At 39.1% G+C, this 26,687-nt stretch overlaps 1 protein-coding gene across 3 annotated transcripts; it reads right to left on the bottom strand.

Moving 5' to 3' along the window:
- Window positions 1-995: 995 nt before the first annotated feature.
- Window positions 996-20,488, bottom strand: LOC107220959 (acyl-CoA Delta-9 desaturase). 3 transcript variants are annotated; one of them, XM_015659778.2, is made up of 6 exons: window positions 20,406-20,488; window positions 4,584-4,855; window positions 4,342-4,472; window positions 4,047-4,252; window positions 3,497-3,682; window positions 996-2,997 (listed from the first exon to the last, which is right to left on the bottom strand). In XM_015659778.2, exons 2-6 carry the CDS (start codon window positions 4,840-4,842, stop codon window positions 2,643-2,645), a joined length of 1,137 nt encoding a protein of 378 aa, XP_015515264.1. In that variant the 5' UTR covers window positions 4,843-4,855; window positions 20,406-20,488; the 3' UTR covers window positions 996-2,642. The 3 variants fall into 3 exon arrangements, with proteins under 3 accessions (XP_015515264.1, XP_046602079.1, XP_015515262.1); XM_046746123.1 differs by lacking the exon at window positions 20,406-20,488 and adding an exon at window positions 9,802-10,035; XM_015659776.2 differs by lacking the exon at window positions 20,406-20,488 and adding an exon at window positions 9,816-10,034.
- Window positions 20,489-26,687: the final 6,199 nt, after the last annotated feature.

The raw sequence follows: 26,687 nt of genomic DNA on the forward strand, positions 1-26,687 counted from the left end.
AAAACAATGAGCAATTTGTTTGCCATTAACCAGGAAATCATTATTGCCGCTGCTCAGTTTGACAGATACGATTGGAAAACAGAAAGTAACTGATGCAGGGAGATGGATTTAACAAAATATATCTCTTTGTAAACAGATAGTCTTATCAGAACCATGCGTATGTATCATAAATGTAGATATATCTGTGTTTGTTAAAAAAAAGGATTAATGGCGAGCACGAAAGATTAGATTACATCTAAGCTTTTGTAACATTTTCCTGTAAAGACAAAGAAAAACATAATATTTGTTGAATGAATCTGGCTGTCGAAGCTCTCGAATGGATCACATTTTGTCAATGAATATTTTTTCCCCAATCATCGCAGCAGGGAACATAACATTTCGAGCGCTGTAGGCGATAATAAAAGATCGCTATCGCCGTTAGTAAATAATTCCTTCGACAGTTGAATTACACGATTGATAACATTACACGGAGAAGGAAAACAAAGTAATTTATTTTTTTTTTTTTTATCCAGCAGATATGTTTCGATTGCTATCGTTAGCGTCATTAAGTGTGTTGTCGGCATGTTTCTGCGAAAGCAAATAGGCAGTTTATTAACGTAAATGCTGTAAATATACCTGTCGTAATCACTTACAGTTTCTTGCAACAAGTTCAGAACAGGAAAAGCAAATTTTTTTTTATTGTCACCTTGACACTCTTAGGTCGTATAATGTTAGCACAATTATTATCCATAATAAAACATCAGAGTGTAAACAGCCATATTTGAAAAAGTGTGGAAATACTCGCGTAGAGATTCTTATAAAAGAATTTAAATTCGATGAAAATCATTTAATTTTTTGACGAGACGAAATTCTTCCTTAAAAAATATTCATAAGCAACGATCGTCAAAAATTACCAATAATTGATGATTTCGCTCGTTTCATCTCTAAAGTAATGCATCAACGGCAATCAAGATTAATCGGTCGTTGGGTATTGTAAACTACTAACCCCTACTAAATTATAGAGGCATGTATATGAATTTTATTCCTATGCATAATATACATACATGTATAAACATATTATATACGTAACAATTATTAATTTAAAAAATAATTTACTTAAAATTTAATTAATTTTTTTGTATAATGTAAAGCCAATACAAGTATGAGGGTCATATGTATGTACCGAAAAGAAGTAATCATAAGACAATACTAATTATACTGAACCGGCAAAATCTAACCACTATATCGTCTGTATACTCTTCAACCATACTAAAAAAGCTCGTGCAGCGCACGGACAAAATGTAGCATAATTGCTATAGTACACCATGGGTATAAATAGATTCAAAATCTTAAAAATTGTCAGCAGTCGAACGGAAATCCGACGTTTGGTTTTCGAGAGATTCAAGTTAGATGTTTATATGTACATCACGGCAATATTTTTTCCACACGATATTGGAAAATTGAGAAGATATTAAACGTTCTTTTATGCGGAATAATGTACACTTACTGTTGTAATTGTGCGTTGCCTCAGACTCGTGAGTCACGACAAGTTCTTTTAGCAATAAGACAAGTTCACATAAATGAATGACGTGAATCAAGTAGGTCTATAGCATGTAATTACTGTCAGGCTGTTGATTTAGCTGTAACCAATTACATTGTAGTTACAAGGGTTCGTGAAAAACATTAAAATGTTTTTCTCTTTCGTTCGTTCTTTCTTTTTATACACACGACACATATTAAGACATTTACGTTTTTCATTGTATATAGGCACCCACAAAGGCAGTTTTGCAGCAAAAAAGATAAGGGGAAGAAAACGTATCAACTCAATTATTTTATCAATTAAAATATCGAATAATAAAAAGTTTCGTACCTATATATTTCATCACATATTGATAAGGCAAATTTTTTAATTTTCTTTCCGCACAAGACGCCAGTCCTGTCTAATACATCTGATTCTACGATTTGTTGCCCATACGTCAAACAATTGTTTTTATTCACAAATATTAATTAATCAAAATAAGCATTGTGATTGTATTTTTTTCTCTCTGTTAATTGACAAATCGTTGTGCGTAGCTGTGAATAATACTTATTCTCTAAAACTCCGTATTGACGTTAAATTTATTCTCAACTTCAGTCGTTATACCGTCCATAATAACACACATTGATCTCATTGTTGGGATCAGCTTTAACAAATTTTGGTTCACGACGCGAATCATGCATATGCAAACGCAATGAATGCATGCGTCGCAATCGATCCATTTCCGAATAATGGATATAAAATTTTGCGGTCAAAGTACAACAAAACCTTGTAAGTGGTTTTGACATTAATGAATAATAAGAAAAAAATAAATAAAGATGTTATATTTCGCGTAGTTTTGCCGCGATTCTTTGGTACGTGTAAAATTTAATTAAATTTCATGCATCGACTGCAGTCGATCGGTCATCGTTGAGTGTATCAGACACTCAGATCAGAATAGCAATTATAAGCAATATATTGTTACGTCCCAGCCGGGTACCTGATCTCTCGCAGCGTTCTTCCCAGGACGTAACCGTATATTACCGTATCGTATCATATTAAGAAACCAACGCGAGACGTGAACATAACGCAGTGATTGTACAAAGATCAAAGCAGCCCAGACATCGATCAAACCAGGAAGCCTCTTCTAGTCGGTTTTGTTTGTTATCTGAGCATCAAGAATGTCCTCGGTGTGCATGTCTATGTCGCCCCAACCCCATATCGCGCCTTCGTGCGAGTGCCCGTAATGTTCATCTCGATCGATCCTCGTTCCGTCGCCGGTACGGGCTGCCCTTTTCTTAATCATATTAAGCGGCACGGTTTTCAAATCGTAGGCCTGTCCAAGCCATGCAAAGAAGTCTATGAAAGCGGTCGTGAAATTTGCCCGGTAATTTCCGAGCTCAGCTGCTTTGTAATCCCACGGGAATACGTGGTGGTAGTTGTGCCATCCTTCCCCGAAAGCTCCGAGCGCTATGCGCACGTTGTCCGTCGGGCTGATAGAACTGCAGGAAGAAAATATCCCGTAAGTTTTTATTGAAGTGAAAACTTCTTTAGCGCCGTTGGTGAAAACTGCTTCAGTACGGAAATGATTTGAAACTCGACGAAACGAAATGAAACGACTATCGACATAACGGAAATATCGATGAAACGGAAATGCAAAACATGAAACGAAATGAAACGACTATCGATGAAACGAATAATTATCCCACTCCTGATACTTCATTCTCCTCATTCTCTCGCAGTTTAGTTTCTGAAGACTCCGCTTCTACCACGTGTGAACTGCGCACAAGTTTTTTTCTATTTTTCTTTCTAGAGGGACGATTTTTTATTTTACTTAATCTTATTTTTTCAAAAAATTGATTCGTACGTAGCATTCTGATTGTTATTGTGTACCCTTCTCTGTCAAATTAGTCCGAAAATCGTAAATTGTTTTACATTAAGGAGTGGAATTACGGTGAAACGCGAAAACAAGTACAGATATAAAAAAGAGGCGTTACTTACTCGTCGTATGGTTTAGTGCCCCAAATATGGGCTGCCGAATTGACAAGCCATGTCAGGTTCAGTGACAGAGTGTAGCGAAAAACGGTGGCGCAATACCAAGAGTTCATTCCAGTTTCTCCCCAGAAATGACAAGGTACCCAGGTTGGTATAAGGAAACAGAATACAGGCATGAGGATGACGTACAACCTGCGAAGCGAGCGTTGAGAGAGAAGGAAAAAAAAGTGTTAATTTATTTTCAGTACAGGGTGACCAGACGCGAAGAACGTGTAATTTGAACACAAATTTAACCTGTTGAAAATCTGAAATGTAGGACAAACCGTTGCAGTGCGGCGGTGTGATAATTGTGCAACAAAAGGGGTAAAAAGACGAGAAAATTATTGTAACTGGGGAAATTGCGCATTACGAAAGTTCGCAATTAGGACGAGACTGTGTAAATATGGGGAGTGAGCTTGGAGCCGAGACCGCAAACTTTTGTGACCACATCCATGTAAACTGGTAACTTTACCGCAGGTAAACAAGACTCGAAAGCTCGGTTCGAAAATTCATTCACCTTCTTTGCCAGACGACTATTGGATCGCTTTCAAGATCGCTCACGTCGACTGTCGCTCCCTTCTCGATCACGTCCCGATGCTTACGGACCAGCAGCCATCCCATGTGCGAGAAGAAGAAACCCCTTTTAGCATTGTGCGGATCGGCATCCGTGTCCGTAAATTTATGGTGGACCCTGTGATCGCGAACCCATTCGCTGAGGTGGTTCTAAACGGGGGGAAATTTTTTAAAAATTATTTGCGGTGATTGGCGATGGTCTGACAGCCCAATTGCCCCAAATTGGAGACGTCATTTACCTGGAATGCCAACGTTTGGAATATCATCAGAATCAGACGCATTGGCCATTTCGCTTTGTATGCTCTGTGCGCCCAGAGACGATGAGCACCGGCCGTGACACCAACAGCACCAAGGGCAGCAACCACCAATGCTGAACGAAAAAAGCGAGCCAATGCATGAGGGGTACGTTGATTGTTACAAAAAAAAAAAAAAAAAACAGAATGGCATTGTGTTATGGTGGTATATTATTTGATCGACTCACTCCAAATCAGGGTCAGAAACTTTGCACCGGCAAAAAATAAGTAGAATCCGTAAAGAGCTCCGATGTGAAGGTAGAGGAACGCTATGACGTTCCGCCAAACTATTCTCCACTTGTACTTGGGCTCGTCTCTCGTTTGCGCTGTTTGCGCTGTGCTTTTCGACGTTGACGGAACTGATTCTGGCGTTTTAGATTGTCTGATATCCTGTTGCGTGGCCTCGAGGAACAGCGTCGCTGTACTACCCAAGAGGTTTGGCGCCATCTTCGTTTACCAGCTAGAATGTCAAATATGACCAAATATGACAAAAGGTTGAGAAGTTGCGGATGATTACGTCTCCACGCATTCTCAGGAATACTCTCGTTGGTGAGTTTTCTGATTCTCATCTCCGTAGCTGCGACAAAGACCGCAGTAGGAAAGGAAACGGGTGTTGCAGCTATCTCTCGGACAATGACGGTAAATTCGAAAGGTGAATATCCCCACCGCGATTGCGGCGCGTTAGTGAAATATTGTCTTGCACGATAAATGGAGCACTGCGTATCGGCTTTCTGCATATCTTATGCAGTTCCTGCATAAGGCTCTTCGTATAGTCGCGGTTGAAATAATCAGGCTAGACGTTAAACGTGCCATGACACGCCATCCACCGAGAAGTGTGAAACTTGAGCATAATAGGCTTCACCCCGTGAGATGTAATTCACGGTCTTCGCTATTCTCATCAGTCATACATGAAAGTTCCTTGATTAATGATCGTCGTAAATGTCTCATTGTAGGAATTGTTTTACGACACACTTTCGTGCTGCAAGTGACGGAGCGAGAAATAATTACGCTTCTCAGGCTGTATTGGCACGGGGATATTCGGACCTCGGACAACCGGAATACGGACAATATAAATAACGGCGAACGTCAACCGCCTTCAAAGGTTGAACGCGGAGAGCATCGTGCCAATTGCTCTTCTCTTTGGATCTTGACTTCTCACTTCATATTAATGCCGGTGTACGTGAATGCACGCAGAGAGATTGCACGGTCAAAGAAACTCCCGCTTGTTCCACTTTCAATCTTGCTCTTCGCAAGCTCTATATGTGGATAATCTACATTTTCAAATGGAAAGAGAGAAAGAGAGAAAGAGATGGTTAATTGAATTGCTTGAGTATTACGTTTTTACAGCGTTAACCGTCATACCGAACTTGACGAAGATACAGCCTCCATGAATCAGAAAAAACTGCAGTCCAAGCAAGAAATGCTTCTAGCAGTGCAGTGATTTCACTTGTAATTGCTGCACTCAATATCAGACGTTTATCGCACTGCAACAACTTTCCAAGTTCAAGCGGAAATACTTCATCCGAGTAGGTATAATTCAACGCGTAGAGTTGAATTGCACGGTACGCAATTCCAGCCGTGTAAAGCGGTAATTGGCTAATGATACATAGTTTCAAAATTATTTGAATTCTCTATTAATGCCACTATAATTAGCACCAACGTTGCACATTACGATTTACATTTCGTTCAACAGTTTCATCGAGTTCTTATCGCTGGTCTGACGATTTTATCGCGAGGCTTGACACGTTGCATTTATTGTAGACGAGTCTAATTTAAGATCAAAATAGGCGAAGTTCCCTTCGGGCCGTTGGCCCCAGTATTCATAGATTCGACTTTCGCTGGGATGCTGGCATTGTCAATCAGGCGCAGCTACACGACACAGTTTTTCTCAATACGTGAAGTGTTACACCGCAATGATCAAAGTTTGAAAGGCAAGTCCCGTTAGCCTTACTGACCCGTTTCAACATGAACTTGGAGGGTTTTAAACACCTTGAAGCAAGTGGAATAGCGTAGGTGTAAATCGTCAACGCATCCGGTGTCCAAAACGAAACGTCGGAAAATGTTTATCCAAGTGTTTTTGTAAATTAGGTACGTTTGCGCCCTAAGAAAACCGGTGAGAATAATAGTCAATTTTTACGACCGATTTATTCACGTGGTAATAAATATTCACCAAAGAAAACCCAAATTTTTTTTTTAGAGCATGGAAAAAAATTCGCGATTTCAAAAATTCCGAGACATTTTCGATGCATTATTCGTCAAAAATCGGTCCCAGTTTCGTACGGAACGAATTCAGGACTCGAGTACTGGAAATATTTATCAAAATCGTATTATTTTTTTAGAATAATGGTAATGGTAATATAATTAATAAAGTGAAACGAGTTTGAGAAAACGGGGACCAATTCTTGCCTCGTGTATTATGGATATTTCGAGCGATGGAGTGACTATGGATCAGCATAGGGGGTAAGTAGGCGTAAAAAGAACGAGTGTCGATGACCGAGTCACCGAGCCAATTTTCGTCGTAGTAAAAGTAAGAGAGATAGATTATTCACGAACATTTCGCTGGCTGAATGGTTATTCGGTGAAACGGGACGTGGCACACAAATCTAAGACGGCTGCCGGAGATCGCGATGAAAACAGGTTGTTCGAAAGGAGGTCACAGCGCCTTTGGATTCACTGTCAACGACTGCACATGGACCAGCCGCAGAGCGGACGCTGACCTAACGAAATCGTACGAAATGTTATTTCGCAGAGAGGCAGGTTCCGTTTTTACTCCCATCCGTACTAACGAGGCGAAAATATTTGGGCAAATACACGCGGATGAAAATAATTTACTGCTGTAATTCAAGGAAGTTGTTTGGGACTCCGCAGCACTGTCTTATTTCGTGTCGATTACATAAGTTATGAGAGTAACGTGAGAATCTGTATTGTCGTGTTCATTTTTTGAATGTTTTTCTTGGTCCGCTACAACAACTCGACGTTCCCTTCGTTTCTGTGCGCGCGGATCTAATTACGGGCCTAGTTGATGATCAGAAAAACGAAAAATTACAGGCGCATGGGCTATTAGAGTTTTTTTAATTTGTAGGTACAATTTTACGTTAGAAGATTATGGATTTAGTAGCGAACTACGCGTGGCATGACTTAGACGGTATTTTATCGTAAAGTTGCGTATACCTGTAAGTTTGGAAAAAATTGTTTTCCTCATCTTTTTTACACTTAACGTAATAAACAATTCATTTCTTATTGCAGTTGACCAGCGATTGTTCGAAATCGATGCACACTAAGGTGAAACAGATGTTATCTTTTCATTTTTTCTTGTAAGTGTAATTTGATTATTCATTCAACAATCATGACGTGGCTTAGTGTTTTCAATCAAGTGGTAGTAATTGTAACTAATCATTACGCTAAACGGAGGGAAGAGAGGGATACGTGAATTGATTCAAGTAAGAAAATAGACGAGAAATTCAAGTAGATTAGCAAAAATGTCAGAGCAACATCAGTAGTACTCGTAAGCATGATTTTAGACGAACCATTGAAACAATTTTGCCAAAATTAGGATGGAAAACAAAGTTTTCGAGGCGAAGATAGTAGGTACTGTACGCGGTCGTGTTTTGCGTAAAAAAGCAAAGCTTTTAGACTATACTGAGAAAAATTCAATTCTTAGGGCTACCAAAAAATTCCAATAAAATGAGTATCGATACAATAACGGTTTCAATACCGTTAAATCTGTTTGCAAATGTAAGAAAAATGAGTATAATGAACAAGAACAGTACCACGTACTGTATTTGCCGATTACCGCTACAAGATTCATTTTCATCTCTTACCCAGAACTCAATTTTTCGGTTACGGTAAAAAATGAAAATAGTTAAGGACTGAACAAGAATCACAATTATAAACTTCTCTTTGCGTAAGCCGCCCGTTTTCTCGTGCAATGATGTTTTAATGTGTTTTGTCCCCTTCTTAAATTTCATGTTTTACTATACATAATGTATAGCCTCGCATGGAGGAAGTGGAGCGGTTGATCGTATTGCATAAGCGACTGTAATAATACCTCGCAAAAACCGTATCATGAGCATATTACGTATACGTGTTCTGAACACATTTTTTTCGTGCCTAAAACCGTAGAGGCCATTGCGGATATTTTACTACACATAACTAGTCCAAACATGGGCACAGATTTTAACGTTACAAATATCATGCACCTGTCCTTAAAGCATATAACGGTTGACCATTTGGTTATACCAGAATGCAAGGATTCAGGCAATCAGTCAATTAGTTATTTAGTAAAAAAAAAAAAAAAAAACTAAAAGTTAGATGACTTTTCTAGTTAAAAGCAGATTTTGAGACAGAACAAACAGTCACCGAAAACTAAACGGACTGTACCCGTAAATTTTTAACGGAACTCTGAACCGAGGTTGGTGCGCAAAACCGAATGAAACAAATAGTTATTGATTTTTTGTGTAGAAACGGGATTTGAGCTCGGGAAAACATTGATACTATAGGATGCGAGATGTTGAGGCTGCTTGTAATTAATTATGAAATTCTTCTTGTAAAACAGATCCAATTTCTGATAAAGACAACATGTTATCGTATCATCGATCGTATTTTTTTTATAGTACTCGACGTTGCGATTTATAGCTACATAGACGGTTACGACGACGGGTGTAACTACTATCGCGACATAGACGAGGTTTTGTTTCTATGAAGAACTGCGCGTTTACTATTCGCGTGCACATGAGGTATAACGTCCCAAGGAATGGGGTTTGAAAATTGTGTCAAATTCGTAATTACACAAGTCGTATAATTTTATACCGATCGTTACGACAAATCGGGCTTTCTTTATTAAAATTGCCAATACCGAACGATTGGAAAACTTTTTCTTCCATTATTCTTTACCGTTTTTTTTTTTCATCTCTCCTACTTTGAATGCGGTTTGAGCGAAGGTGAATAAAACTTATTGCTTTCGGATTGATTCAAACTATGGGTTTAATCGAATTACACTTAATCCGCGTTCCGCACAACCGTTGTACAATTATAACATGCCGGACATAAGAAATATGACACAGAGATACATTTCTCGGCCACGCAAGTCGGCTCGGCGTGACGCCACCGCGTATCCCTCATTTATACCTATGCGTTGTACCATTACCCCAGTACCTCGGAAACGAGAAATACTTGCCATGGTTTATTAACCTAATCACCTCGGAAGCCGATTAGATACGCTCGTGAATTCATGCCATACGCAACAACGCGACCGAGTCACATTCGAACGTTACAGTAATCGGAAAATCAAAAAATCGTTGATCACGATGGATCTAGGTACACATCGGTTAGACGATGCGATCATGGTCAAAGTGGCAAAACTCCCAGTAATTTCCCAAGACTCCCTTTCCAAGTGCTTACATATACCCCGTCGGACTTACATGGTCGATCGGCTGGCGGATGAAGTGCTTCGTCTCCAATGTCAAAACCGCGTACACTCAACACGGTTGTAAAACAATCACTCTGATCTGGTTGTCTCTGGTTTGGAGTAAATCAACTAAGAGTCCGACTTGCGGACGATAGGTATCGTAGTTAACTGGCAAGTACCGGAGGATGCAGGACCGTGAAGCCCATTTATGAGCTTTGCTCTACCCGCGAAAACGAAACGAGCCGCCCCTCTTTGCGCGAAATGAAATAAGATAACGTCCAAGTGTAGGTATGCGTGTCGCCTCGTCCCTCTTTTCCTCTTCCCCCTCCTGCCCTTCGTCGTCTTTCTCCTCCTCGATCATCCGGCTACACATTCTCCCACCTACTCGAGTCGGCTGCTTCTCATCCACCTCCAGGCACTCCGGAAATCGGCAAAGGACACCACTCTCCTTAGGTCCCGACGTGACGCGTTGTTCTGTTTGGAGGCATTAAACCTGTAACGAAACGCTGCGATTTCCATCCTTGTGGCGAAGCGGTACTCAAGCATAATGTCCGTACAAGTGGAACTTTTCCGTTGTAGTTCTACGGTATTCTCTCTTTCCTCGTTTCTTCTCGATTTACTTTTGTTACAGGCCTACTGTGTTCCATTCTAGCGGCAGTGCTCGTCCACCGCTGCAACGGTACCAGGATATCGGAACGGCGATCGATGTGGTTCGAAGTGGACCGATTCTTTAGCGCTAGTATCTCAAGGAGTCTCCATGATCGACTAGCTTCGATCATCCGACCAATCCGATACTAGCAATTCTTGATACAAATCCGAATCGATTCGGTGAAAGTAAAAATGGGTTTTGAACGACGTCATCGATGATTTTTGTCCTTTTTTGTTCTGATTTTGACTCCCGCGGATTACTTAACCGCTCGAATAAAGAACTATGAAAGCTGCTACCGTCCCGTCGTGTTGCGGGTATAAAATATTCGAACGTCGTTGAAGAAGGATCGGCACGAAGACGTGGGTTTTTCCCCGTGCGAATACCGTTACGAAGTAATGTTCCTGCTGCGTTCGTTTGTCTAATACAGCCATGGAGATTTTGCTAATTGAACAGAAAAAACACGCGCTAACGCATAAAAAGAAGTTTGACCTTCGACTAATCGATTTCGAGTACTGCAGAAGCAGTTTCGCGCATATCTATCAGAAAAACTGTGGGTGCTTACACGGATACTTAGACTGTTGTAAGAAAAAATTTTACGTGTGCAAATTTACGAGTTAACGAAGATTATAGTGTTATTTTTTGCGATCTGCTAAATCAATTAGAACCTATGTACATGGACAGTATTAATACGATGATGTGAGTTTTAAGACAAGGACTCTGGATTTCGATGAGGGTAAAAAAGAGCATGCTTACGACCAACGACGAAAAATCCAACTTAAAATAGTGGACTTTTTGTCCAACAGTGATGATTTCACTATAAAAATCAAACCTCTCGAAATCTCAAGCTGGATCAGATCAAATATACCGAGTCAGGGTGGGCAGCTGGAATGGCGGCTAAATATGTCCCAATATAAATACTTATATCCAAAGTGTAAATTCAATCGGACGCCACGATCAGACTTTCAATGACGGACTTCGGCACGTCGGATTCGACTTCCATCCTCGCATTCCGATCAGGATTCCACTTATAAATTGTGGAATATAATGTAAAATGCAAATTCTTTTCGGTCTACATAATTCACAATGAAGAAGTATTTTTCTTAACATTTTTATTTTTTAATAATTTATCCCAGATACTCTTTCAGGATGAAAGATCTTACTTCGGATAAAAAGGTTACAAGAACATCATCTCTGCATTATCACGCTTGCGGTCATGCGTACTTGATCCAAGATCACCCGACGCTACACGAGCCGTGATTATCACACCGTACGAAATCTGCAGAGGGAGAATCGAGATTAATTTGTGTAACGGCGATCCTCGCGTAGGAATATAATATTGGAAAAAGAGGCCATCTAGAGGTTAGCCGAACAGAACTTCTCACCTCGTTTCTGAGAAAACTGTCAAGCTTGAAGATTTCGTCGCAGTTCTGCTATAGTATAATAATGCACGGAGAGACTTTTGGTATCAATGTTTGTCGTATCGCTTATTCATAATTACAATAAAAGTTGCGAATTTAGGGATACTCGGGCATTATAACAGTCATTCGTACAATAATAGGAAATCATAGTGTTTCTAGGCGAAGAATTGTAATCTCGACGGACAAGAGTTAGTGATGTACGTTTGTGAAAAGCATTATTTACCGTTGACAAATTGGAAGTGTGAAAAAGTGATGTGGATATTTAAGAAATTTTTCAGAAATAGCTCTGGAAGTAAGTATTTCGAATAACGCAAGTTTTAAGAAATTTATCAAACTTTAATACTCTCGACGAGAACGCGAATTGAATTTAGAGATACCGATACATACTTTCTGCGACTGGGACTTAAGAGCAATTCTAAAAGACCATACGAGGTATTGACAAATCTTTCCGAAATGTTCTGATTTTTGTCGAATTTCAATATTTGAAATCTTGTAAACGACAATTTGTATAATAACTTTATATATATCACGTACAATAATGTTTCTCAATTACGCAGACGTTCAAAATATTACCAGCTGTAACTTTTCATCTGCACTTTAAATTTCCTCGTTACCTGTTAATGAGAATGTTCAAAGTCTCATTGCCAAACGTAAAATCTATGCCATTTCCATATACTAACTGGACTGAAATAGAGAAAAAAAAAGAAATGTCGACTCGCCCATATCCGATGTTAAAATAATATTATCTCCCGTCGTCGTGTAACAGATAAAGTGACGCAAGCATTTTTCGCCGAAAGTTACGTGAAAACTGAACGAAACTAGAAACTCTCTCAGCCCGAACATTACGTGGCTTTTGTTTAAATATTGTACATATTCGACAAGTCGAAAGATGCGCCAAACCTGCTTGTACGGACGTGTACCTCGCAAGGATACACGTATCATGTGCCCGAGACTGGCCTTGAATGTTGCGAGTTTGAACTTTGGACTCAAAGCAGGGTCGACCGAGGGCACCAAAGAGGTAAACCACATGGGAAAAGAAATGGTTAGAAAAAAAAAACGAAAAAAAAACGCGAATTAAACTTTGTTGTTAGACGCTGGCTTGGACAATACAAACCGGTAGACACTAGGCAAGCCATTACACCTAAACTGAACAATTAACGTTTGCCTTGCATGCAATGATTCCTACAGCGACTGCTGGGTAAAATGCTTCGACAGATCCATTTAAAATGAAATACGCAAAATGCTTTTAAAAATGTAATTAAAATGGGTAAACGTAAATGGTTACTTTGACAATATTTAAAATGTTGATTTAAATGAAACCATTTCAAATATCACCCAGCAAAGTATACGTATATATGTATACGCGTACTATATAATAATAATAAATATTATTATTTTTTACATGGTGTGACGTTTCATTACGTCGTCGTTCTTACTACGTATACGTATGACAGACTTTAAAGATGACTAATATGAAGTCGCAAGACCCCTGCAGAGATCAGTAAACTCTTGTCCCTGTTAACTATTTTTAACCGTGTAAAATAAAGTGTTTTAATTGTGCAAAGTATGGAGAAAAAAAAGGACGAAAAAAAAAACACATCTCAGCCTTGAGTCACTTGAACTGTTTCCCCGGATCTGCATTTACGTATACCTACAAATATCTGCGCATTCAATCCATCGCGCACAGTTTATGTCCCCGTCAAATATTTGTGCGGTATAAACTTCCACGGGCTTCAAATACTCACGTGACATATTTACCGGGCGTACGTCAAGGCTGCTTTTTCCGTTCAATTTTCTCCACCTTATTTTGAAAAATTAGCATTCCATAAAACCAAGATCCTATCTGCTCACGGAGATGATAGGGAGCCGAAGAAGGAGTAAATATGGGTCACAAGCTCGAAGAAATTTTATCGCTTTGGCAAAACGGTACATTCGCTCACTTTATTACCGCGATTAGAATATTATTTTTTTTTCCACGTTTCGTTTCAGGCAGAAGAAGTCGGCCGCCTTCAATTGTTCCGTCTCTTTCTTTTTCTCTTTCTCCTCCGTTTCTTTTTATTTTTTGCTCACACTATCGGAGTGTGTTATACACAAGGAATACCGGTACGCCACTTGCTGTGCGTATTTAATTAATGGCATTCACGCCGGATTGTGAAAAGTGTAAACATAACAGCGCGACATCTTCCACACGCATGTAAACTTCTACAAATTTACCCACAAGTACCGATTTTTCCTTCTCCTTCGTTGTTTGTTCAACTTATTTTTTTTTCCTCAGCGTTCATTCCAAACTCCGTCCCCACATCGTTGACACAAAAACTAGAAATTGACGTGAAATTTATGGTCGCTGAATCGCGTGGTCGATGTCACGTCACGTTTTGCATATTAATTATGACATTTTCGAATCGACTGCCCTGGCATATAATCTGCCATTGGCTGTTTATGGTTCTCTCTTAATTATTACGATGCAATTTGATGGGTCGCGGTCTGTAACAATTATAAATACGCTCGTTAATATAGCAACAGCCCGGAGAGCGGGTACTTATCAAAAAATTACCGCGACGGATCAATCACACTACTCGATATTGCGGTTTTATTTGAAGTGGTCAGTGGTATGAGATAAGTGCCCGTCCCAGTTATTGACCTTTTTGGGTTGTATCTGTTCGATCCTTGATTCCAAAAATACAAAAAAAAAAATAAATAAATAAAAAATTTGTAATCGAGAAATTGACAATTTTTGCTCTCAATTTATGATTTTGGAAAATGAAACGTTCAATAATTCGGTCTAAACGTGTCAATAACTGGCACAATTACCTGATACCTATACAGATTAAATTGCTAACAATTTTAATGGCTTAATACGCATCCGCTAAAATTCAGATCTTATGTCAGGTCAACCAACATTCATAAATTCAGATGACAGGTCGCCGCGATATATGTAACCTAAGAAATATTGGTCACTCTGACAAAACAACTGAATTTTAGCGCATGCGCATTAAATTATTCGGTCGTTAGCAATTCGCTCTGTATACAACAATTATTGCGACACGAGACATAGCCGGGAAGTTTAGAACACATCGAAATCTCGGAACTTCCTCGGTCTCTGTGCAAATATTTCCTCACAGCGGATGTTACGTACACTCAGCTCGGCTAACGAGAATTACTTGCCAAACGAGACACGCGGAGTGGTCGAATTGTCACCGAAAAACGAGCCTTTCGACGTTATTACGGATGAATTTTCTCCACGTTTCTATCTAATTATCTCGACTTTTTTCACCCGCAGATTGACAGACTATGGTTACACGATAAAATACTTTCTTTATATTATTATAGAATAAATAATGCGACGCGTAACGGCATGCACACGGGGCATTCCACGCCAATTCGACATGGATCTGACTCTTGACCTGTAAGATTTGACCGACATTTTTTTATATGATTGTTCAGACTTTCGACAATAATCACCTTTTTTCGCTTTTTTTGAAACCATTTGAATGAAATTATACAATTTTTCGACACGACCAGATGGATCGGTACGATTTTAGCATCTGAAATCATTCTGAAAGATCCTGTGTTGGTTATCAAAATTATTAAGCTCTGAAGCGACGCGGGTCAGCGTTTTTTACTAATTCACGAAAAATCGGAAAGAAAATTTAGTCCAGTGTAGACGGTCATTGGAACATTCTAATATGTAACGCTAGATTTTTGAAAATTTTTTCAAATTTTCTTCTTATAGATTTGTTTCTTCAAGATGAAAACATGTGAGATCAAAGTTAAAAAATTCTCACAACAGACACGGGATGTTTCAGAATTATTTCAGATTTTTTAATTGTGTCAATGGACTGTTTGGGCGAGCGACGATAATTATATAAGTAGACATAGTCGGAATGGTAAAAAAATACGCGGAATTACGTGAGCGGCAACACGAAACCCGGAAGCTGATCACGAAAGTCAAGGTTTAAGTGTTACTGGCAACTCAGATTGTATCTCGACTATCTCATATACTATACGTATAATGAATGAAATGAGTTATATTTGGGTGATATGAGTAAGATTATTTAATTATCGTACGGAGCAGAAGTCGGTAACATTAGATACGTATACCACGTACATACGCGATGCAGCAACAAAAATTATATCATGCCTTTTACGCCTTTAGCAAAGCAGGAGAAAAAAAAAATAAAAAAAACACGTTATAAGAGGCAAGGTAGAGTAATCGTATAGATTCTCATAAAACGTCATAGTTGACCTTCGCATTTAAGGAGCTAGTGAGAAATATAATTGCTTCAGGACGCGTGTCATAAAATCATAATTACCCAGAAATAAACTGGGAACTTCTGTAAATAATAGTGAGGAAAAATATATTGTTCGTGATTTGCGAAGAAATGAGCATCAATGTAGCTTATTTTACGAACCGTGTAAAACGAATAATTGCATTTAGGTATTTCACTTTATAATCTTACCGTATGACCGATCATTTTTTACATAATAGATAAAGTATGTACGGGTACATAAATAATAAATATACAGTATAAATGCAATGAAAATTTTTTTCATCTCGTATTACTGCGATATTTAATGCGTATGAAAAATTTCGATACACTTTCAGGAAATATTTGCCTTTAGCGATATATTTTGTCACGCCAAGACTTAATTCTGCTGGAATATCGCATCAGTTTACGGACAGGAAATACGAAGTTGCGCAAGTTAAATTATAGCGTGTATCTCACCAATCGAGATTGCTAGAATAGGGCGAAAATTTTCGTTGAATAGCGTAACCACGACCGTAAAACAATATGATTAATAAAAATAATAAGAACAATGATCGCAATCTGTAGGTTTCACTTTTTTAGGATGTAATTCATTCACAAATACATGTATTATTGAACGATCGCGCCGTATACATACAATATGCGATAAATTTACCTCTTAAACCAATTTTAGTTGAGGTGAAAAAATTGTTTTCAACTGCTTCCCTAACTTAAGCAATAAAATTTACAATATCTGCGCATATTGGATATACGCACGTGTATGTATCTTAGACATTAAAATCTCGTCATTGACGTATAATAGTTGCGTGATGCAAAGATTTAATTCTCGGACAGTATCGTATTGTGGAAATAGTTTGTCGTGGGAAACAGAGGTAAGAAACATTACCCACATCGAATGAAATTACTCCGTGTAATACGAATTAAGAAGGATCTGATCAAATTTTCGAAAACGAACGAGGCAAAAGGTGGACGAAAAATGAGTTGCTCAAACAATCCGTGGCACATGGCTACCGAGTCTAAAGGACCTGCTTTAGTGGATAACACGCGCTATTTTTCATATCCCGTATCCATTACTATCCATTTCCAATCGGGTTATTCCCGAAAGAAAAAAATACCCTGGTAAACACTGCACGCTGGCGTACAAGTCTAATGGAATTATAACAAGTTTCAGATTATTCTCAATACTTTTTGTAGAGTTTATTAAGAGATAGTTGTATACTGAGTAAATTCATGAAATTATTATAGAAGATGCTTCGTTACGAATCACTTCAAGTTTGTTAAAAATATATTAGATTCGTTCGACTTCAATTTGGGATGTGTCATTTTATGCAGAAGACTGTTTTCGAATAATTCAATGAAACTGTTTTTCACAATCTTCGTATTATTGAATATTTAATGTTACAGCAATGTACCGTTAATGACTATGATTGACAAATGGTAATATTGTATTAACTGCTGAACAAAAACAAATAAATAAAAATCAGTTTCAGTGATTTCTTAGAAGACAGTCTTCTGAATAAATTGTGGAGTGAATTCGATCAAATCGACTAGATTTTCAACAATATTGAATCGACCTTAAACCAATTCTCGATATCTGACCAATCGTTCACGATTCCATTATTTTCTGTTCTCGTATTACTGAAGAGGTCTTCGAGGCTCAAGAATGTGATAATTTAATACATACACAATGTACCGTTATCTATCGATAAAATTAATAAGAAGTATCGCGTTTCTGACCATCGAATTAGGGGGGCCCCCTAAGCTCTGGATGGAACGGAGAAATTTTTACGAGTGAGCCACATGGCGGGACCGAGAACGGCACTTGCTTCAAAGAAATTTTTCATCTCCACATAAGGCGGGGAGTCAGCAGGGAGTAAGCACAATGAGAGGCCGGATTGGCGGTCAGGCATTAGTTGTAAGTTTGTACTACTTTTCATAACCGAGATGCAGAGACGCGCAGAGATGAAAACGTGGCAGGCATTATACGATCGGTCAATACAGCCGTCGGCGTTTGCTTCGCGTTTGATCACGTCGTACGGTTTGAAAGGTAGGTTTTATCACAGCGACGGCCGGCAGCTGACGCAAACTAATCTTCGTCTCTTTTTTCATTTCCTAATCTCACGCCAGTCACTCATTTCCGACTCGCGAAGGCGCTGGAGTAATTGCAATTTGACCCAAAAGAAAGACGTACACTTGGCCGCAGTCGTTCCGACGAGTTGGTTACGTTGGCAATGCTGATTCGGATCGCTGATTCGTTGAAGGAGGTTTAATCTTTTTCAAAATAACCATAGAGATAATAACATATAGAGTGGGAAAGAGAATGGAACAGCCGGAACGTCGATAAAGAAAAAAAGAAAAAAAAAGAAGAGAGAGAAAGATGAGGTAGCCTTATCTATCCTTACTTTTACTGTTTTTCACGTGCATAAAAAGAAATGAGTTTAGATTTTTTTCGGTATGCATTCACATCTGTCCTCGTTTGCACGCATAAATGCTTCTGCAGACAAGGATAGATGAGGTAGAGTAAAATGCATAAATGCCTTAACCTTCCGGTGAATTTTTTTTCCCTCCAAAAGGAAGTGTGACTTTGATTCTGTACGAATCATGTGACAATGCATCCCATTTTCTCACGTTAGCTGTGTCGCCAGTCATATTTAAGATCCGTAGACTTTGATATTTGGAGATGTATACATCAACGTCGAAATCAACAAGGGCACCCCCTTAATGGTAAATTCGAAAATGAAATCGAATAATTATACGGAATTCGCGATGCGGCTTAGACGCAATAAATTAGAAATAAAACCGGACGTCTGCGTTTGAAGGTTTAGGAGAATAGAAACTGGTAGCCTAATCCTGATATCATAAGATTACGAGGACTAAATGTGAATAATACAAATTATACCTTACATTCGTAATTATTATATAGGAATTTTTTTATAGCTACTTATAACCAAATAACGAATAGGATATTATGCAATTCTATCGATCTCTCCCAAAGTAAAAAAATATTAAAACATTCTCGACATGCAAAAAAGTAAGGTTGAATATTTAACGATCCACAAAATATGGACTACGATGTTTTGAAACGCGTGCAATTTTTCGGCTAGTTCATAGGCAAGAGAGGACTATAATTGACTTAAACTAGAGGACATCGTGTGTGTGTATATATATACATATACATGCACCAGTAAACTTGATAATATGCTAATTACTGGATATATTTTTTATTCCGTGAGAATTACTCCAAGAATTCATCCATCGTCGGACTTCCGGGGATCCAATAAACTCGCGACGTTTCGACCTTGCGTTACAACACAGAATTCTTCGGATTTTTCAATCTCTAAATTTTTTACCGGATAATCCGATGAAGCGAAAGAAATTCAGCGTGTTAATGAAAACAGTGATAATAACAGTGACACACTGATAATAAACGTAGCCAAAGAGCAGAAATTTTAATATACACCGCAAAACGCGCGGCGCTGTAGATACCGTCACGTTTCAACCGTTCACAAGGTATTCAGGTCACGTTCGGTATGACAATAACGAGTCACGGGGTCGTAGTTTTGACGTTTCGGTATAATTCTTACTACTTAATACATGCATGTACCTATTCGTATATGTATTCGGCTAATCCTCGAACCCACGGTAATTTTTCATGCTAATTGCAATACGGTGTGAAAACGGTTCAAGACAACTGACCAATTGTTGAAAAATTCTGACTGGGAATCGCACTTTTCAACCAATTGCTTAGAAACTATTTTGAATTTTGCGTAGACACGTGGGTAATGGGGATTGATTGACGAACGAGTAAATTGACGTTACTTTCAATGATACCTATAATACAGCCAGTCGTACGTCTGCGGTACCTAAGTCTAGAAGGTGCTGGGAAAATAAAAATTTTCACTCCGACTACGGTTTGGATAAAAATGTTGAAAAAGGTTTATTAACTATTTTCTATGGTCACTGTATAGGTATAATTTACATAAAATGTTCTACAATGTAATCATGGCACAGCCTCTTTAATGCACGTAAAAGCATGTAATCATTATAATAACTACGAAAATATATGTAAACCTACGTGTAAAACGTACATACGTATCAGCTATGTCGAAGCGAACTCTACTACTGCAGTTGTTCGATAAAAAAGCACTAAGCGTACAGCAAAATTTTTGTGCCTATAATAGTTACATTCTACCCTCGAAGGGGATGTTAAGTAGCCGATTTTACGTACGTACTAATTGTGAGCAATAAAGGGAAACGAGGTCACCTACGTAGCTGCGGATTTCTCATTGCGGTTTAACCAGCATCGCACTTAACGATTATTTCCTATCGTCACTGCGGGCACCGAGCAGTGCACTTGTAAAACGAACTGATTGTGGAAGCGCAGTGCTGCGGCGAGCGGCGGCTTCAAAGCCTCGGAAATTCACTAATCACGCCGAGAAGTGCTGCCCGAGGAACGTTTGGCCGAACTTGAACCGCGTCGGTAAAAGAGAAATCTGACAGAGATGCGCGCGTTCGTAGTTTCCCCGTTTTTCAACGAAAGTCGATGGTAGGCCCATATCGGATACTGGACCCTGATTTTCACTCCTTTCTCACCCGTGAAATCGGTCATAAGCGCCATACAAACCAATCAGAAGGAAGCTTTGAACGGAAAATCTTCATTTGACGAGTGAAAAATAAGTCAGAATCAGGAACCGTGCTCCAGAGTACTTATCGGCAGTAGATAATACAGATCACTGTAGCGATCGAAATGAAACAAACTACAAGCACTGACAATTGACGTTGTTGCGGGTTGAATAAACAATTTAGTAACTCTGTGTGCTTGAATTAATTGTAAAACCATGTTTATCGTCGAGCAGCACATCTCCATCGTAATTCAGAATATGGATTTACGGGGCAAATAAACTAATCGCGCCAGTCTTACACCATAAGGCAATGCGATAACTGAATGGGTTCCACTCGGGGTTGCCACCTATCCGGGTTTTGGCTTCTTTACTCCGGGTTCGCGGTGGAAAATTAAATCTTCGGGTCAAACGTATGACCCATTACATTTTTGCCCCCCTCATTTCTCGATCCACGGGTCGGCAGTTGGCGTGAGGTGGCAACCATGGTTCCGCCATGGCATTGACCGAAGCTGTTCATGTATAAACTTACATATCCCGGCTGCGTTTATGAAGAAACAAAAAAATAGAAATTGGTCGACGCCTCGTGCAAGGTGAACCAGACAATTAGCGATTGTTCTCCGTAATCAAATTCAACGTTTTTGACGGTATATTTATTCGGAAGATCAGCTTGTCTACGGTCTATTTGGTATAATTCTTCGATAGGCTGGGTATTAGCTAGGAATTCCGCGGAGCGTAACCTCGACATTTGTGGATGGCGAGAAAGGAAAAAAATAAACATTAGTATATTCAACTTCGAAATTGCCGAATGAATATGAAAGTCTTGCAATTGATGTGCTGAATAAGGTTTCGAATCGACTGGCTCGTTGATTTCAAGACTGATATTTTGAGATTGGGTAGATCAACTGTTGACAATTGGATTACGACAAAGTGACGTTTATTGTTAAAGTAAATGCGTTTTGAGCGTTGCAGCATTTATGGAACGTTCCCTTTTATAAGATTCATCATTTTCATTGTGAAAGATTAATGTATGTATTTATCGGGTTTCACTCTGACTAAACTATACAATACTGAAGCATCAATTATAGTTGCGTTTGCCCAATTATAAAACTGCAATTTGAGAAACTACACAACTTGTCAGTACTTGACCAGTGAGAATGATGAGTCGATGAGATTACAACGGCGAGAAAAATATATTCAATTTGCGTGACATGAGGATCAGCCAACTACTAGTAGCATTGTTAGATGTCACATACGCACAGACGTATGCAAACAGAGGTTCGCAAAAGTTGCACATTGGTCAAATAAGTGTACTGTAACGCTAATTTCTGTTACCCTTAGACGAGGACTTACCGTTGACGCTTTGGCGCGATTCTCCGATTCTCACACAACAACTTTTGCCCATATTTAAATAATGTTTCTTTTTATACTTTATAGATATTATATTATCGAAGTGTGGGAAGTTCCACACAGATATTTTCAACAGCATATATATACGTAAACTTGGAGCAGCTTTGTTGTTAATATTCGGAACAGACATCGCGACGGCATGAAAACGTAGAAGAGAAAGTTCTTGCAAGTTTTATTGACCAACACATTATTGCCAACGCATTACTGGGTACGGAACGAAACGCGTCTACCACAGGCAGCGAGTCCAGTTGATTGTGAGTCGAACAGAGTTACGCCATCGTTGAAGAGAATCTGCGTTCTTCTAGCCCTGTAGGTGTTACGATGCCTCGGCCATGAACTTTTGGCTCGGTCACTGACATTGTTGTACCTGCACCTACGCAACTTCAATGGATTTTCATGTTGAAAGGCCAGCAGAGTCGAACTGCTTGGAACCCTTCGAACGACTTCCGAAGCGATCTGGAATTTCGTTGTTGCAATTGAAAGATCGAAACTGGATTCCAAATTCATGTGAACGTGAGCATTAATTGTTAGATCTGGCGAGGAAAAGATCATCTATCTCGGCAAAGCATCCCTGGATATGATTTGAAGGAAAATGTGTCGAACACAATCATTCGTTGATATGGTTTTGGGGCAGCCGCGTCTTAAATTTCGAGGCTGGAAAATCGGGCGATTTTTGAAACGAGAAAACGATTCATGATTATTTGTGTCAGCGTGAAAACTCGGCCGGTTGCTGAACGTGCGTGGCGAATAATGCTTCGGCACCAACTGAAACACGTTCCTGCATATCGATCTGACAGTCGATACGTACTATCGATTACCAATTGACACCATTAAGCTCCGCCAAGCGTTGTGGCTTTTCTTCGAATACAGTCGATACGAATCATTACTCGGTGGCTTGCAAGTTCTCGACAAAATGGGGAAAAAAAATGAATAAAAAAATCATTGCACGGTAAAGTTTGGAGAGAGGGAATCTTTGAAAATGAAATCGAGTAAAAAGTAACGTTGTTAGATATATCGGGAAAAATTATTTACCCAGATTTGCCTGGGACTGTTCGAAAAACACTTTGCGCTTGTTGTTTTTTCTTGGTTCACTCCTTGGATGTTAAATTTACATCCTATTGATTTTGACAAGTTAACGCTTATTTGAAAGAAAGAAGGAAGTATTCATTTACGAGAACTCAAAAAGTCTGAAACATCTATAAGGTAAGTGTACCAGTTATTGAACTTTTTTGGTTGTATCTGTTTGATCCTTAGTTCCAAAATAGCCAAAAAAAATAAATTTGTAGCGTCCAACCGTCTAGCAATTGGTGTTAGTCACTGAGAAATTCATAATTTGTGGCGTCAATTTATAATTTTGGAAAATAAAAGGGTTAGAAATTGGGTCTAAACGTGCCAATAACTGGTACCTACACTTACGTTAGGTACGTTATATTCAGATCAATATCGTTTATCCTAATTCGCTAACGAATGTGTTCTCCGAATAACAGTATCAAATATTCAAACACACCGGCCAACTCGACACAACTACTAACAATAAGCGAACCCGTAAATTACTGTACTAAAATTTCTGTGTTAGCAAGGGCACACCTTTAGTAAGTAAGATTTGACGAAACGTAAAGACGAGATAAAGGAACTCCTCATTCGCTGTTTCCGGTATAGTCATTTAGAACCTGTACATCACTTCCATATCAACACCTTCGAGTTGAAGAGTGTTTACTGAATAATGATCCAAACGAACGAGGATTAACCAACTGCTGTAGTATATTTTTGCCGACTATATTTTTGTTTCTGTTCTTTAGCCGCCGGAAAGTTGGATTCAAAGGTTAAGATTTCCCAAAAATAACCGCCGAATTGAGGAGCAGAAACAGGTGCATAAGTCGTTTTAATAATGCTGAATAGCAACTGTTAAATCGATTATAGACAATTTATCGAAATGCAAATTAACGGCATTTTCTGTAAACTAAATCATATGAATCTCCGTACAGACGTTCCAATCCAACGATGCGACCGCAATTTGCTCGCGATCAGTTGCGTTCGATACTTAAACGACAATTATAACGCGAACTTTCAGGATCGCATGGGCGGAAATTTGACGGGTGAAAGTAGTGTTTTGACAGACACCCTGTATACGCACGTGGTCGTTTATCGGACATTACTTTTATCGGCAGCGGTTCTAATCGAGGTAGTTCACGACGACCTTGAAGCGAAAGGCAGCGTCGCACGCTATGAAACACATTATACTGTACGTGTATCGTATACGTCAGGATTTCCCCAAAGCTTCGGATGCTTTGGTGTTTCAGTAAATCCCGGTTGTGAACCCCCGGCTCTTTTCAAATTAACCACTGGATAGACGGGACTTCAAACTCACGGAGCAACGTCCGTTCCATTACATTTTTGTGATAACAGTAAGCTGATATTCGAAGTATCGCGTATCGTTCGCATTTCGCGGAAAATATTAGACGAACAACCGTTCAGAAAACGGCTGAGAACTGCTGCCCGGATCAATCCATCTCCCTTCCATTCCAGAGCCAAAAAAATTGTGACTAAAGTGGCAATGTGGTTAGCTTATTTTTCCGTAGTCCTTGATAAGTAAATTATCCGAAGTATGGATCGAGGTACTGGCCGGTGGACTAACGGCTTCTATGACCAATATTGGGTACTGCAATTGAACTGTTCCAGGTTCGCAGGCGACGAGCAATGTTTCCCATGGCTGATTGTGAGCGATCAAAGTGTGATCGCATGCAAGAGTTTTTACTGAAACCTGCCAGCGTAGTTGATCCTTCATCTTCAGCATTCCGTGACAGTTGAGGACCTGATACGGAGCTTAACGGCTGGATTAAGGTCTTAATCAAGCTTCGTATCCGCTTGAGCTTCGGCACTCTTCGAACACGTGTACAGTCCCGGTTCTAAACTTCACTCCTAGATAAACTAGCAGCATGTGCGCGTGTTTGATAACCCCAGCAGTGAGAGAAGCCGAAGTAGCAACTTATCGTCGTTTGAGCGAGTTCGTCGTGTAGCATTCGTTTAGCTCTTTATCAAATCTAGTCTACACCAGATGTGGGATAAGAAAAATTTTAAATTGAAGAAACGAAAAACGAATTTTCACGTAGCTTAGAAGCTTGTCCGTCTGCTTCCGGCTCACACTTTCAACCAAATTCATCTTTTATAATTCTTAAATCTCTGCAGCCGGACAAACAATGCATGCATACGCACATATTTCGCGTGTCTAGTGACCGTAATGACTCGACTCTGTCTCTTACTACCTTACATCATTGACCTTGTAAAACTTTTTAATTTCAAAGTTTTTTCTAGCATCCTTTTTACGTAGTCCACCGAATTGCAAAAATGGAAAACAGTATAACCTTCCGACCTTAGGATCGAAAGAAAACTCGTAATAAGTCTTCAAGTTATTTGTCATGCGATTCAATTTCCATACGTGCGATGTGTATGACGACACTTATACGATGCCAGCATCAGCACTAGTGCATTGCGTTATAAAAAGATTGCAAGATCGAATTGAATTTCTCTGCTATTATTTGCCGATATTTAGTCAAGTTCACTTTCACCGCCATTTGGTTGTAATAATAGAAGATATTTCATTCCTCAAGGTTAATTTGTAAGTAAATTAACGGTAAAAATAATTATGAAATTTCGTGTTGGTAGGAATAGTGATTGGATTTCACACAAACTCAGATGTCATTATACGCGCAGTATTGACTGCATGTTTCATGCTCGTTACAAAATCTTCGACTGTAATTCACGATATTTATCGATAGCATCGCGTCGGAAAAGTTCGATCGTTTGAGCCGATCGATGCGTCGATGGAACGAAAGGAAGAAAAGAAGAATAGTAGAGGAGAATAATGCTTGCAGACCGGCCTACAAACGTTGACTTTGGTTTAGGCCAGACCAATTGTCATCGTCAATTGCACGAAGTAAACAATTTATAAATGCAAATTGCCAGATCACAGTGATATCTTTCATCTCTTTCCTTCATCCCCTCCTCAGACGATATTTAGTGTTTAAATCTTATAAAACAATGACAATGTAAGCCAAAGCTGCAGGTGGCGAAGGATTGAATATCAATAAATTAAACAGCCGTTAATGAGAGTAATGACTTTGGACATCCGTGAAGAAAAAATAGCAGAAACAACACCATGGTTCGCAGCATACAGTAGGAACCTTCCTTTCTTCCATTTTCTCCTTAGAAATATAATTCTCGGTCGCGTGGAATGAATATGGATAAGCAATGGTACGGTTCTCAGGAAAATAACGTAACATTTCCCAGCGATCGCTGTAATCAATAGCAAAGCGAAATGAAAGCATGGAAATGAGAAAGTGTTTGAAAAATTTCATAAACAGTATAATCGAAGCAGATATTCTCATCTTTCACTTTTTGCTTTCAACTGCAATCAACATACCGTTAGAATCCGATTATCTTGAAAAGCTGTCGACATTTTTGCTGTCTCGAATAAACAGCAAATGTATCGCGAGCTTCTTTTTCCTTGGGTTTAGAATCGAG

This window comes from Neodiprion lecontei, chromosome 1 (assembly GCF_021901455.1).
Source record: "Neodiprion lecontei isolate iyNeoLeco1 chromosome 1, iyNeoLeco1.1, whole genome shotgun sequence".
NCBI lineage: Eukaryota > Metazoa > Arthropoda > Insecta > Hymenoptera > Diprionidae > Neodiprion > Neodiprion lecontei.

Coding starts and splice junctions, on each gene's coding strand:
- LOC107220959 (XM_015659778.2), bottom strand. CDS start 4,842: ATGGCGCCAAACCTCTTGGGTAGTACAGCGACGCTGTTCCTCGAGGCC. Junction 4,253..4,341: donor TCCAAACGTTGGCATTCCAG/GTAAATGACGTC, acceptor CCCCCCGTTTAG/AACCACCTCAGCGAATGGGT. Junction 2,998..3,496: donor GGCACTAAACCATACGACGA/GTAAGTAACGCC, acceptor TTCTTCCTGCAG/TTCTATCAGCCCGACGGACA.